Source organism: Oncorhynchus keta, chromosome 12 (assembly GCF_023373465.1).
Source record: "Oncorhynchus keta strain PuntledgeMale-10-30-2019 chromosome 12, Oket_V2, whole genome shotgun sequence".
In the NCBI taxonomy this organism is placed as follows: domain Eukaryota; kingdom Metazoa; phylum Chordata; class Actinopteri; order Salmoniformes; family Salmonidae; genus Oncorhynchus; species Oncorhynchus keta.
The window spans coordinates 55,979,011-55,994,898 of record NC_068432.1 but is presented as its reverse complement, the minus strand read 5'-3'; the positions used below and the strand labels follow the sequence as shown (position 1 = coordinate 55,994,898).

The following is a 15,888-nucleotide window of genomic DNA, read 5'->3' as shown; positions in this document are numbered from 1 at the left end:
TGTCTGCCATTAGCCTGTCTGCCGTTAGCCTGTCTGCCTTTAGCCTTTAGCCTGTCTGCCTTTAGCCTGTCTGCCTTTAGCCTGTCTGCCGTTAGTCTGTCTGCCTTTAGCCTTTAGCCTGTCTGCCTTTAGCCTGTCTGCCTTTAGCCTGTCTACCGTTAGCCTGTCTACCGTTAGCCTGTCTGCCGTTAGCCTGTCTGCCTTTAGCCTTTAGCCTGTCTACCGTTAGCCTTTAGCCAATATTTGCAATGAAAATATATCCTTAAATCGGTATTAAGAGTGTCTGTGTCTTGCTTGTGTTTGATGTGCTGTCTAAATAGCTGCATGTGGCCTATTCCCTCCTGAAAACAAACCCCATTACATTGCTACATAGACTGCCTGTTTGTGTCGTGCTTATGTTTTTAATAGTCTGGTACAACAGACAAAGACGTTTTGTAAACCACACCAAGACTATGTAGAAAACCCAGCATCTTGGATCTTTAGCTGTCAGGAAGAAAGGTCTATGAAATAACACATATGGAATCATGCAGTAAACAAATAACTGTTAAACAATATATTTAATATTTTAGATTCTTCAAAGTAGCCACCCTTTTCTATTGATGACATATTTGCACACTCTTGGCATTCTCTCAACCAGCTTCATGAGGTTGTCACCTGGAATGCATTTCAATTAACAGGTGCGCCTTGTTAAAAGTTAATTTATGGAATTTCTTCCCTTCTTAATGTGTTTTAGCCAATCAGTTGTTTTGTGACAAGGTAGGGGTGGTATACAGAATATAGCCCTATTTGGTAAAAGACTAAGTTAATATTATGGCAAGAACAGCTCAAATAAGCAAAGAGAAACGACCATCCATCATTACTTTAAGACATGAAGGTCAGTCAATATGGAAAATTGCAAGAACATTGATAGTTTCTTCAAGTGCAGTTGCAAAAAACATCAAGAGCAATAATGAAACTAGCTCGCATGAGGACAGCCACAGGAAAGGAAGATCCAGAGGTACCTCTGCTGCAGAGGATACGTTCATTAGAGTTACCAGCCTCATAAATTCCAGCCCAAATAAATGCTTCACAGAGTTCAAGTAACAGACACATCAACTGTTCCGAGAAGACTGCGTGAATCAGGCCTTCATTGTCGAATTGCTGCCAAGAAACCACTGATAAAGGACACCAATAACAAGAAGAGACTTGCTTGGGCCAAGAAACATGAGCAGTGGACATTAGAGTGGTGGAAATCTATCCTTGGTCTGATGAGTCCAAATTTGAGATTGTTGGTTCCAACCGCCGTGTCTTTTTCAAATGCAAAGTAGGTGAACGGATGATCTCCGCATGTGTGGTTCCCACCGTGAAGCAGGAAGGAGGAGGTGTGTGGTTCCCACCGTGAAGCAGGAAGGAGGAGGTGTGTGGTTCCCACTGTGAAGCAGGAAGGAGGAGGTGTGTGGTTCCCACCGTGAAGCAGGAAGGAGGAGGTGTGATGGTTTGGGGTTCCCACCGTGAGGCATGGAGGAGGAGGTGTGTGGTTCCCACCGTGAGGCATGGAGGAGGAAGTGTGTGGTTCCCACCGTGAAGCAGGAAGGAGGAGGTATGTGGTTCCCACCGTGAAGCATGGAGGAGGAGGTGTGTGGTTCCCACCGTGAAGCAGGAAGAAGGAGGTGTGTGGTTCCCACCGTGAAGCATGGAGGAGGAGGTATGATGGTTTGGGGTTCCTTTCCTGGTGACGCTGGCTGTGATTGATTTAGAATTCAAGGCACACATAACCAGCATGGCCACCACAGCATTCTGAAGCGATAAGCCATCCCTTCTCATTTGCGCTTAGTGGGACTATCATTTGTTTTTCAGCAGGACAATTACACAACACACCTCCAGGCTGTGTAAGGGCTATTTGACCAAGAAGGAGAGTGATGGAGTACTGCATCAGATGACCTGGCCTCCACAATCACCCGACCTCAACCCAATTGAGATGGTTTGGGTTGAGTCGGACCGCAGAGTGAATGAGAAAAAGCCAACAACTGCTCAGCATATGTGGGAACTACTTCAAGACTGTTGGGAAAGCATTCCAGGTGAAGCTGGTTGAGAGAATGCCAAGAGTTTGCAAAGCTGTCATCAAGACAAAGGGTAGCTACTTTGAATAATATAAAATATATTTTGATTAGTTTAACACTTTGTTGGTTTCTACATGATTCCATATGTGTTATTTCTTAGTTTTGATGTCTTCACTATTATTCTACAATATAGAAAATAGTAAACATTTAGAAAACCTTTTAATGAGTAGGTTTGTCCAAACATTTGACTGCTACTGTAAATATTTGGAGAAGCAATGTCAGAGCGGCATACTAAGATACAGTAGAATAGAATACAGTATATACATATGAGATGAGTAATGTATAGACTAAGATACAGTAGAATAGAATACAGTATATACATGTGAGATGAGTAATGTATAGACTAAGATACAGTAGAATAGAATACAGTATATACATATGAGATGAGTAATGCATAGACTAAGATACAGTAGAATAGAATACAGTATATACAGATGAGATGAGTAATGTATAGACTAAGATACAGTAGAATAGAATACAGTATATACATATGAGATGAGTAATGTATAGACTAAGATACAGTAGAATAGAATACAGTATATACATATGAGATGAGTAATGTATAGACTAAGATACAGTAGAATAGAATGCAGTATATACATGTGAGATGAGTAATGCATATACTAAGATACAGTAGAATAGAATACAGTATATACATATGAGATGAGTAATGCATATACTAAGATACAGTAGAATAGAATACAGTATATACATGTGAGATGAGTAATGTATAGACTAAGATACAGTAGAATAGAATACAGTATATACATATGAGATGAGTAATGCATAGACTAAGATACAGTAGAATAGAATACAGTATATACAGATGAGATGAGTAATGTATAGACTAAGATACAGTAGAATAGAATACAGTATATACATATGAGATGAGTAATGTATAGACTAAGATACAGTAGAATAGAATACAGTATATACATATGAGATGAGTAATGTATAGACTAAGATACAGTAGAATAGAATACAGTATATACATGTGAGATTAGTAATGCATATACTAAGATACAGTAGAATAGAATACAGTATATACATATGAGATGAGTAATGTATAGACTAAGATACAGTAGAATAGAATACAGTACATGCATATGAGATGAGTAATGCATAGACTAACATACAGTAGAATACAGTACATTCATATGAGATTAGTAATGCATAGACTAAGATACAGTAGAATAGAATACAGTATATACATATGAGATGAGTAATGTATAGACTAAGATACAGTAGAATAGAATACAGTACATACATATGAGATGAGTAATGTATAGACTAAGATACAGTAGAATAGAATACAGTATATACATAGGAGATGAGTAATGCATAGACTAAGATACAGTAGTATAGAATACAGTACATACATATGAGATGAGTAATGTATAGACTAAGATACAGTAGAATAGAATAGAATACAGTACATACATATGAGATGAGTAATGCATAGACTAAAATACAGTAGAATAGAATACAGTATATACATATGAGATGAGTAATGTATAGACTAAGATACAGTAGAATAGAATACAGTATATACATATGAGATGAGTAATGTATAGACTAAGATACAGTAGAATAGAATACAGTATATACATATGAGATGAGTAATGTATAGACTAAGATACAGTAGAATAGAATACAGTATATACATATGAGATGAGTAATGTATAGACTAAGATACAGTAGAATAGAATACAGTATATACATGTGAGATTAGTAATGCATATACTAAGATACAGTAGAATAGAATACAGTATATACATATGAGATGAGTAATGTATAGACTAAGATACAGTAGAATAGGATACAGTATATACATATGAGATGAGTAATGTATAGACTAAGATACAGTAGAATAGAATACAGTATATACATATGAGATGAGTAATGTATAGACTAAGATACAGTATAATAGAATACAGTATATACATATGAGATGAGTAATGTATAGACTAAGATACAGTAGAATAGAATACAGTATATACATATGAGATGAGTAAATGTATAGACTAAGATACAGTAGAATAGAATACAGTATATACATGTGAGATTAGTAATGTATAGACTAAGATACAGTAGAATAGAATACAGTATATACATGTGAGATGAGTAATGTAAATACTAAGATACAGTAGAATAGAATACAGTATATACATGTGAGATGAGTAATGTATAGACTAAGATACAGTAGAATAGAATACAGTATATACATATGAGATGAGTAATGTATAGACTAAGATACAGTAGAATAGAATACAGTATATACATGTGAGATGAGTAATGTATATACTAAGATACAGTAGAATAGAATACAGTATATACATATGAGATGAGTAATGTATAGACTAAGATACAGTAGAATAGAATACAGTATATACATATGAGATGAGTAATGTATAGACTAAGATACAGTAGAATAGAATACAGTATATACATGTGAGATGAGTAATGTATATACTAAGATACAGTAGAATAGAATACAGTATATACATATGAGATGAGTAATGTATAGACTAAGATACAGTAGAATAGAATACAGTATATACATGTGAGATTAGTAATGTAAATTATGTAAACATTATTAAAGTGACTAGTGTTCTATTATTAAAGTGGCCAGTGATTTCAAGACTATGTATATAGGAAAGCAGCATCTAATGTGCTATTGATGGCTGTTTACTGTAACAGTCTGAAGGCCTTGAGATAGATGCAGTTTCTCAGTCTCTCGGCTTGAGTCTGCATTTGAGTTTTGGCTTAGTCTGTCTGGAGTTGGCTTGAGTCTGCCTGGAGTTGGCTTGAGTCTGCCTGGAGTTGGCTTGAGTCTGCCTGGAGTTGGCTTGAGTCTGCCTGGAGTTGGCTTGAGTCTGCCTGGAGTTGGCTTGAGTCGGCCTGGAGTTGGCTTGAGTCTGCCTGGAGTTGGCTTGAGTCTGCCTGGAGTTGGCTTGAGTCGGCCTGGAGTTGGCTTGAGTCTGCCTGGAGTTGGCTTGAGTCTGCCTGGAGTTGGCTTGAGTCTGCCTGGAGTTGGCTTGAGTCTGCCTGGAGTTGGCTTGAGTCTGCCTGGAGTTGGCTTGAGTCTGCCTGGAGTTGGCTTGAGTCTGCATGGAATTGGCTTGAGTCTGCATGGAATTGGCTTGAGTCTGCCTGGAGTTGGCTTGAGTCTGCCTGGAGTTGGCTTGAGTCGGCCTGGAGTTGGCTTGAGTCTGCCTGGAGTTGGCTTGAGTCTGCCTGGAGTTGGCTTGAGTCTGCCTGGAGTTGGCTTGATTCTGCCTGGAGTTGGCTTGAGTCTGCCTGGAGTTGGCTTGAGTCTGCCTGGAGTTGGCTTGAGTCTGCCTGGAGTTGGCTTGAGTCTGCCTGGAGTTGGCTTTAGTCGGCCTGGAGTTGGCTTGAGTCTGCCTGGAGTTGGCTTTAGTCGGCCTGGAGTTGGCTTGAGTCTGCCTGGAGTTGGCTTGAGTCTGCCTGGAGTTGGCTTGAGTCTGCCTGGAGTTGGCTTGAGTCTGCCTGGAGTTGGCTTGAGTCTGCCTGGAGTTGGCTCAAATCAAATCAAATCAAATTATCCAACTCTGCTACCCAATCTGAAACTGTCTCCAACTCTGCTACCCAATCTGAAACTGTCTCCAACTCTGCTACCCAATCTGAAACTGTCTCCAACTCTGCTACCCAATCTGAAACTGTCTCCAACTCTGCTACCCAATCTGAAACTGTCTCCAGGCATCATCAATATCAAACTATACTTCTGGAAATGAGCAACAGCATAAGTGGCCCTGTGCTTTGTTCACTTGTTCTTTTTGAAACCTGAAACTGTTTCCAAGTCATCTCACATCTTCTGTGGAGCAGAGCAGAGCCGAGTTAATGGAGCTGGGCACTGAGATCGGGTTGACGGGATATACAATATCTTTCTCCCATTGTGCGAGAGGACAGGACTATTCTATGGGAAGACTGGCACTTGCTTTGAAATGTTAAGATCCATTCATTTTTATAAGGAATTGCAAACTGTGTCTGCTTGTCTGGGTTTCATTCAAAAACAGCATTAATATATTTAGTGTTAATAGTTTGTATTTGTATTTATTAGTTCCTGCCACAGCAGCAGCTACTCTTCCTGGGGTTTATTATGGATCCCCATTAGTTCCTGCCACAGCAGCAGCTACTCTTCCTGGGGTTTATTATGGATCCCCATTAGTTCCTGCCACAGCAGCAGCTACTCTTCCTGGGTGTATTATGGATCCCCATTAGTTCCTGCCACAGCAGCAGCTACTCTTCCTGGGGTTTATTATGGATCCCCATTAGTTCCTGCCACAGCAGCAGCTACTCTTCCTGGTTGCCAAACGCAGTTGTACTTGCTTGTCTTTGGTCAGTTGTACTTGCTTGTCTTTGGTCAGTTGTACTTGCTCGTCTTTGGTCAGTTGTACTTGCTCGTCTTTGGTCAGTTGTACTTGCTCGTCTTTGGTCAGTTGTACTTGCTCGTCTTTGGTCAGTTGTACTTGCTCGTCTTTGGTCAGTTGTACTTGCTCGTCTTTGGTCAGTTGTACTTGGAGTGTGTAGTGTTTGTTGGTAGCATGTCATGCCTACGTTTGCTAATATTGCCAAGAAAAATAAATAAATAAATAAATAGATATACCTAATAAAATGGGTTTTGTGATGAATGAGCCATCTGATTCAATGAACGATGGAGCTGAGTTTGCCTTTTTGCACAAAATGTTATTTAAGGTGCTCCAAAGCTTTTTACTATCATTCTTTATATAATTTATCTTAATTTTATAGCATAGTTTCTTCTTAGTTGTATCCAGTTTAGTCACATGATTCTCAGTTTGCAGGACGTTTGCCAATCGGTTGTGCAGCCAGACTTATTTGCCATTCCTTTTGCGTAATCCCTTCAAATTTACAATTTTTCTATTTCTCATCAATCCACAGGGATTTAACAGTTTTCCAGTCATTTTCTTAATGGGCGCATGTTTTTTAGTAACTGTGCTTATTGGTAACTAAAATAAGACCATGACCTCTGATACACTATATTAGGCCCCATGACCTCTGATACACTATATTAGGCCCCATGACCTCTGATACACTATATTAGGCCCCATGACCTCTGATACACTATATTAGGCCCTATGACCTCTGATACACTATATTAGGCCCCATGACCTCTGATACACTATATTAGGCCCCATGACCTCTGATACACTATATTAGGCCCCATGACCTCTGATACACTATATTAGGCCCTATGACCTCTGATACACTATATTAGGCCCTATGACCTCTCATACACTATATTAGGCCCCATGACCTCTGATACACTATATTAGGCCCTATGACCTCTGATACACTATATTAGGCCCCATGACCTCTAAAACACTATATTAGGCCCTATGACCTCTGATACACTATATTAGGCCCTATGACCTCTGATACACTATATTAGGCCCTATGACCTCTGATACACTATATTAGGCCCTATGACCTCTGATACACTATATTAGGCCCTATGACCTCTGATACACTATATTAGGCCCTATGACCTCTGATACACTATATTAGGCCCTATGACCTCTGATACACTATATTAGGCCCCATGACCTCTGATACACTATATTAGGCCCCATGACCTCTTATACACTATATTAGGCCCCATGACCTCTGATACACTATGTTAGGCCCCATGACCTCTGATACACTATATTAGGCCCCATGACCTCTGATACACTATATTAGGCCCTATGACCTCTGATACACTATATTAGGCCCTATGACCTCTGATACACTATATTAGGCCCCATGACCTCTGATACACTATATTAGGCCCTATGACCTCTGATACACTATATTAGGCCCCATGACCTCTGATACACTATATTAGGCCCCATGACCTCTTATACACTATATTAGGCCCCATGACCTCTGATACACTATGTTAGGCCCCATGACCTCTGATACACTATATTAGGCCCCATGACCTCTGATACACTATATTAGGCCCAGCCTTTGGAACTTTGGTTTTCCTAGATACGGCTACTATATTGTGATCACTGCCTCCTATGGATCTGGATATGATGCTTTTCAAGCTAATTTCTGCAGCATTAGTAAAGATGTGATCAATACATGTTGATGATTTCATTCCTGTGCTGTTTGTAACTACCCTGGTAGGTTGACTGGTAACCTGAACCAGGTTCCAGGCACTGGTTACAGTTTGAAGCTGTCTCTTGAGTGGGCAGCTTGATGATACCCAGTCAATATTTAAATCACCCAGAAAAGATACCTCTCTGTTGATATCACATATATTATCAAGCATTTCACACGTTATCCAGATACTGACTGTTAGCACTTGGTGGTCTATAGCAGCTTCCCATCAGAATGGGCTTTAGGTGAGGCAGATGAACCTGTAGTCATATGACTACAACATTATTTAACATTATCCAGATACTGACTGTCTATAGCAGCTTCCCATCAGAATGGGCTTTAGGTGAGGCAGATGAACCTGTAGTCATATGACTACAACATTATTTAACATGAGATCCTCTCTAAGCTTTACAGGAATGCGGTTGTGAGTATAAACAGCCACACCTTCACCGTTGGCATTCCTGTCTTTTCTGTAGATGTTATAACCATGTATTGCTACCACTGTATCCGTCAAAGGTATTAACTAAGTGATTTTCAGAGATTGTCGTAATATGAATGTCGTCTGTTACTAGCAAATTATTGATTTCATGAACTTTGTTTCTTAGGCTACATATGTTAATATAGGCTATTTTTTTGCCCTTTTCTGGGATGCTTGCTTGTTTTCATTGCTTTTACTGGTAAGCTTAGCAGAAGTAGATATGCTCATGTTATTGATGTTAGTGCAGGGTGAGCTGCACACAGTGGACTTCCTACTAGGGCACACCGCCTCAGTGGACTTCCTACTAGGGCACACCGCCTCAGTGCTCAAATCAAATCAAATCAAATTTATTTATATAGCCCTTCGTACATCAGCTGATATCTCAAAGTGCTGTACAGAAACCCAGCCTAAAACCCCAAACAGCAAACAATGCAGATGTAAAAGCACGGTGGCTAGGAAAAACTCCCTAGAAAGGCCAAAACCTAGGAAGAAACCTAGAGAGGAACCGGGCTATGTGGGGTGACCAGTCCTCTTCTGGCTGTGCCGGGTAGAGATTATAACAGAACATGGCCAAGATGTTCAAATGTTCATAAATGACCAGCATGGTTGAATAATAGTAAGGCAGGACAGTTGAAACTGGAGCAGCAGCATGGCCAGGTGGACTGGGGACAGCAAGGAGTCATCATGTCAGGTAGTCCTGGGACATGGTCCTAGGGCCCAGGCCAGTTGAAACTGGAGCAGCAGCATGGCCAGGTGGACTGGGGACAGCAAGGAGTCATCATGTCAGGTAGTCCTGGGGCATGGTCCTAGGGCTCAGGTCCTCCGTGAGAGAGAAAGAAAGAGAGAAGGAGAGAATTAGAGAACGCACACTTAGATTCACACAGGACACCGAATAGGACAGGAGAAGTACTCCAGATATAACAAACTGACCCTAGCCCCCCGACACATAAACTACTGCAGCATAAATACTGGAGGCTGAGACAGGAGGGGTCAGGAGACACTGTGGCCCAGTGCTAACAGTATAACTCTGGTTCATAGGCACATGATTACAGCATACAACAGCTGTAGGATCAGTAGAGGCATGCAGGGCAGTAAGAGGGACATAAATTTGGTTATATACATCGTGTCTTCAAACACCCCTGGGATAATGTACATTTACTGAAGCATTATGATGACTCAGCAACACAATGGTAGGGATTAACTGAGTTTTGCTCGGGTCATTGATTTCCAACACAGTATATTACTAAGCACTTTTTACTGGGTGACCCACTTGGGTGCAAGGAACTTTTTTTCTTGAAAAATATGAACTTCAGTATTCTCACACTTGAACTAGAACCGCTAGGACATTAAACAGAAAAGTATGTATTTTGAACGTCTAAATGTAAAGGCTGAATTGACTTGAATTGACTTGAATTGACTTGAATTGACATGAATTGACTTGAATTGAAAAAATTAAAAAAAATATTCATCCCATTCATTTTAGTCAATGTTAGATAGAGGTGCAATTCAGTAGTAAATCTTCTTCTGTTGTTTCAGGCATGATCCACAGCAACTTGATGCTTTCATCATGGACAAGGCCTTACTAGACTACGAGGTGTCTATAGATGCAGAATGCAAGACACTCACTGTGGGGAAACCGTTCGCGATTGAAGGCAAGTATAATGACATTAAAAAATGGTGTTAGTGCCCGGAACGCCCTCTGTACTCTCTTCACTCTAGATATAGAACCACTGGTAGCAAGTATATAGTAAGACAGGGCTAACTAACTACGCGACAGGCTTGTTCTCAATTCAAACCTGAACGCATCAAATTCCAGTTCAATTCTTGAATTTGAATTGAATTTGAATTTAAGTGTTAAACGGGATACAGAAGTGCAATTATAATTTAAATTAAAGGAAATATAATCGAAATCACATAAAACATCAATGATATCATTATATACATGCATATAAAATATTGATGAAGTAATTTATTTTTAGGACAAAGTGTATGATCAAAGAAAACAAGACCTGTATGAGAAATTTCATTAAATACTTACATTTTGTTCAATATGTGGAAAATACTACATTTCCCAGCATGCATTCATTTAACCCTGAAGTTGACCCCAAAACCTTAAAAAGCCAAACAAATGAAATGGTTGGTAGAAATATACACGGAGTGGACAAAACATTAGGAACCTGCTCTTTCCATAACATGGCCAGGTGAATCCAGGTGAAAGCGATGATCCCTTATTGACGTCACCTGTTAAATCCACTGTAGATGAAGGGGAGGAGACGGGTTAAATAATGATTTTTAAGCCTTGAGACATGTATTGTGTATGTGTGCCATTCAGAGGGTGAACGGGCAAGATAAAATATTTGAGTGCCTTTGAACGGGGTAATGGTAGTAGGTACCAGGGACACCGGGTTGAGCGTGTCAAGATCTGCAACACGGCTGGGTTTTTCACGCTCAACATTTCCCTGTGTGTATCAACATTTCCCTGTGTGTATCAACATTTCCCTGTGTGTATCAACATTTACCTGTGTGTATCAACATTTCCCTGCGTGTATCAACATTTCCCTGCGTGTATCAACATTTCCCTGCGTGTATCAACATTTCCCTGCGTGTATCAACATTTCCCTGTGTGTATCAACATTTCCCTGTGTGTATCAACATTTCCCTGCGTGTATCAACATTTCCCTGCGTGTATCAACATTTCCCTGTGTGTATCAACATTTCCCTGTGTGTATCAACATTTCCCTGTGTGTATCAACATTTCCCTGCGTGTATCAACATTTCCCTGCGTGTATCAACATTTCCCTGCGTGTATCAACATTTCCCTGCGTGTATCAACATTTCCCTGCGTGTATCAACATTTCCCTGCGTGTATCAACATTTCCCTGCGTGTATCAACATTTCCCTGCGTGTATCAACATTTCCCTGCGTGTATCAACATTTCCCTGTGTGTATCAACATTTCCCTGTGTGTATCAACATTTCCCTGTGTGTATCAACATTTCCCTGTGTGTATCAACATTTCCCTGTGTGTATCAACATTTCCCTGTGTGTATCAACATTTCCCTGTGTGTATCAACATTTCCCTGTGTGTATCAACATTTCCCTGCGTGTATCAACATTTCCCTGCGTGTATCAACATTTCCCTGCGTGTATCAACATTTCCCTGCGTGTATCAACATTTCCCTGCGTGTATCAACATTTCCCTGCGTGTATCAACATTTCCCTGCGTGTATCAACATTTCCCTGCGTGTATCAACATTTCCCTGTGTGTATCAACATTTCCCTGCGTGTATCAACATTTCCCTGCGTGTATCAACATTTCCCTGCGTGTATCAACATTTCCCTGTGTGTATCAACATTTCCCTGTGTGTATCAACATTTCCCTGTGTGTATCAACATTTCCCTGTGTGTATCAACATTTCCCTGTGTGTATCAAAAACGGTCAAATGACCCAAATAACATCCAGCTAACTTGACACAACGGTGGGAAGAATTGGAGTCAACATGGGCCAGCATCCCTGTGGAATGCTTTCGACACCTTGCAGTTCATGCCCAAACAAATTGAGGCTGTTCTGAGGGCAAAAGGGGGTACGACTCAATAGTAGGAAGGTGTTCCTAATGTTTTGTACACTCAGTGTAATTGGCTATTCTAAGCACTAAGGTTAAACAAGGTTATGAACATTGTTTCCAGAGAAAAGTGATATATTCTTTGCTATCTGGAAGTGTGATCTGTCAGATTCAACATAACTCTCATCTTCTTCTATGGCGGAGTGGAATTTATTTATAATGGTACAGAATTAAATTATTTTTGCTGTCACTCAAACCAAATTATAATGAATTATAATTCTACATCCTGTGGGGCGGATTTAGGCGACATCGGCATCTTACCAGGGGCGACATGGGGCACCCGCACAAAGATAATACAGTTGAAGTCGGAAGTTTACATACACCTTAGCCAAATACATTTAAACTCCTCCTGACAGAGCTGGTGTAACTGAGTCAGGTTTGTAGGCCTCCTTGCTCGCTCACGCTTTTTCAGTATGCCTCAAACGTTCTATAGGATTGAGGTCAGGGCTTTGTGATGGCCACTCCTATACCTTGACTTTGTTGCCCTTAAGCCATTTTGCTACAACTTTGAAAGTATCCTTGGGGTCATTGTCCATTTGGAAGACCCATTAGCGACCAAGCTTTAACTGATGTCTTTAGATGTTGCTTCAATATATCCACAGTCCCTCCTGCAGTAATGCACCCCCACAACATGATGCTGCCACCCCTGTGCTTCACGGTTGGGATGGTGTTCTTCGGCTTGCAAGCTCCCCATTTTTCCTATAAACACAATTATGGTCATTATGGTCAAAAAGTTCCATTTTTGTTTCATTTCTCCAAATAGTACAATCTTTGTCCCCATGTGCAGTTGCAAACTGTAGTATGTTTTTTTTATGGCGGTTTTGGAGCAGTGACTTCTTCCTTGCTGAGAGGCCTTTCAGGTTCTGTCGACTCGCTTTAGTTTGGATATCGATACTTTTCTACCTGTTTCCTCCAGAATCTTCACAAGGTCCTTTGCTGTTGTTCTGGGATTGATTTACACTTTCACACCAAAGTACGTTCATCTCTATGAGACAGAACGCGTCTCATACCTTGAGTGGTTTGATGGCTGCGTGGTCCCATGGTGTTTATGGTGTTTACCTTCAGGCGTTTGGAAATTGCTCCCAAAGATGAACCAGACTTGTGGATCTCCCCACCAAAAATTCTGAGGTCTTGGCTGATTTATTTTGATTTTCCCATGATGTCAAACATAGAGGCACTGTAATAGTGTAATAGGGTAATAATGTAATAGGTTAATAGTGTAATAGTGTAATAGTGTAATAGGGTAATAGGGTAATAGGGTAATAGTGTAATAGTGTAATAGTGTAATAGGGTAATAGTGTAATAGGTAATAGTGTAATAGTGTAATAGTGTAATAGGGTAATAGTGTAATAGGGTAATAGTGTAATAGGGTAATAGTGTAATAGGGTAATAGTGTAATAGTGTAATAGTGTAATAGTGTAATAGGGTAATAGTGTAATAGGGTAATAGTGTAATAGTGTAATAGTGTAATAGTGTAATAGGGTAATAGTGTAATAGGGTAATAGGGTAATAGTGTAATAGTGTAATAGGGTAATAGGGTAATAGTGTAATAGGGTAATAGTGTAATAGTGTAATAGGGTAATAGTGTAATAGGGTAATAGTGTAATAGTGTAATAGGGTAATAGTGTAATAGGGTAATAGGGTAATAGTGTAATAGGGTAATAGTGTAATAGTGTAATAGGGTAATAGTGTAATAGGGTAATAGTGTAATAGGGTAATAGTGTAATAGTGTAATAGGGTAATAGTGTAATAGGTTAATAGTGTAATAGGGTAATAGTGTAATAGGGTAATAGTGTAATAGTGTAATAGTGTAATAGGGTAATAGTGTAATAGGGTAATAGTGTAATAGGTTAATAGTGTAATAGTGTTAATAGTGTAATCGGGTAATAGTGTAATATAATAGTGTAATAGTGTAATAGTGTAATAGTGTAATAGGGTAATAGTGTAATAGGGTAATAGTGTAATAGGGTAATAGGGTAATAGCGTAATAGTGTAATAGGGTAATAGTGTAAATAAATAAAGGTTAATAGTGTAATAGGGTAATAGTGTAATAGGGCCAGTTAATAGGGTAATAGTGTAATTAATAGTGTAATAGTGTAATATTGTAATAGTGTAATATTGTAATAGGGTAATAGTGTAATAGGGTAATAGTGTAATAGGGTAATAGTGTAATGGGTAATAGTGTAATAGTGTAATAGGGTAATAGTGTAATAGGGTAATAGTGTAATATTGTAATAGTGTAATAGTGTATAGTGTAATATTGTAATAGGGTAATAGTGTAATAGGGTAATAGTGTAATAGTAATAGTGTAATAGGGTAATAGTGTAATAGGGTAATAGGGTAATAGTGTAATAGTGTAATAGGGTAATAGTGTAATAGTGTAATAGGGTAATAGTGTAATAGGGTAATAGTGTAATAGGGTAATAGTGTAATAGGTTAATAGTGTAATAGTGTAATAGGGTAATAGTGTAATAGGGTAATAGTGTAATAGGGTAATAGTGTAATAGGGTAATAGTGTAATAGGGTAATAGTGTAATAGTGTAATAGTGTAATAGTGTAATAGGGTAATAGTGTAATAGGGTAATAGTGTAATAGTGTAATAGGGTAATAGTGTAATAGTGTAATAGTGTAATAGGGTAATAGTGTAATAGGTTAATAGTGTAATAGGGTAATAGTGTAATAGGGTAATAGTGTAATAGTGTAATAGGTTAATAGTGTAATAGGGTAATAGTGTAATAGGGTAATAGTGTAATAGTGTAATAGGGTAATAGTGTAATAGTGTAATAGTGTAATAGGTAATAGTGTAATAGGGTAATAGTGTAATAGGGTAATAGTGTAATAGTGTAATAGGGTAATAGTGTAATAGTGTAATAGTGTAATAGTGTAATAGGGTAATAGTGTAATAGGGTAATAGGGTAATAGTGTAATAGGGTAATAGTGTAATAGTGTAATAGGGTAATAGTGTAATAGTGTAATAGTGTAATAGTGTAATAGGGTAATAGTGTAATAGGGTAATAGTGTAATAGTAGGGTAATAGGGTAATAGTGTAATAGGGTAATAGTGTAATAGTGTAATAGGGTAATAGTGTAATAGTGTAATAGTGTAATAGTGTAATAGGGTAATAGTGTAATAGGGTAATAGTGTAATAGGGTAATAGTGTAATAGGGTAATAGTGTAATAGGGTAATAGTGTAATAGGGTAATAGTGTAATAGTGTAATAGGGTAATAGGGTAATAGTGTAATAGGGTAATAGTGTAATAGGGTAATAGTGTAATAGGGTAATAGTGTAATAGGGTAATAGTGTAATAGGGTAATAGTGTAATAGGTTAATAGTGTAATAGGGTAATAGTGTAATAGTTTAATAGGGTAATAGGGTAATAACTCAATTCTCTTTTTTATTTGTATTTATAGACTCACGTTTCTATTTGTCTGTTACTTCTTTTTGATATTTATGACTTATTGTTTTGTATACATTTTTATATTTATATAGTTTTAAATATTATGATGATTTTTTTGGTTTTGTTCAAATGTCTTGTAAATGGGTTCCAGGAGCCATACTGGAA

At 38.7% G+C, this 15,888-nt stretch overlaps 1 protein-coding gene across 1 annotated transcript in view; it reads left to right on the top strand.

The window, feature by feature from the left end:
* grin3a (glutamate receptor, ionotropic, N-methyl-D-aspartate 3A) overlaps positions 1-15,888 on the top strand; it is a 122,318-nt gene that overhangs the window by 64,632 nt on the left and 41,798 nt on the right. Inside the window, exon 6 of the mRNA XM_052458720.1 lies at positions 10,240-10,355. Coding sequence (XP_052314680.1) covers positions 10,240-10,355 — 116 coding nt within the window. The remainder of the gene's footprint in view (positions 1-10,239; positions 10,356-15,888) is intronic.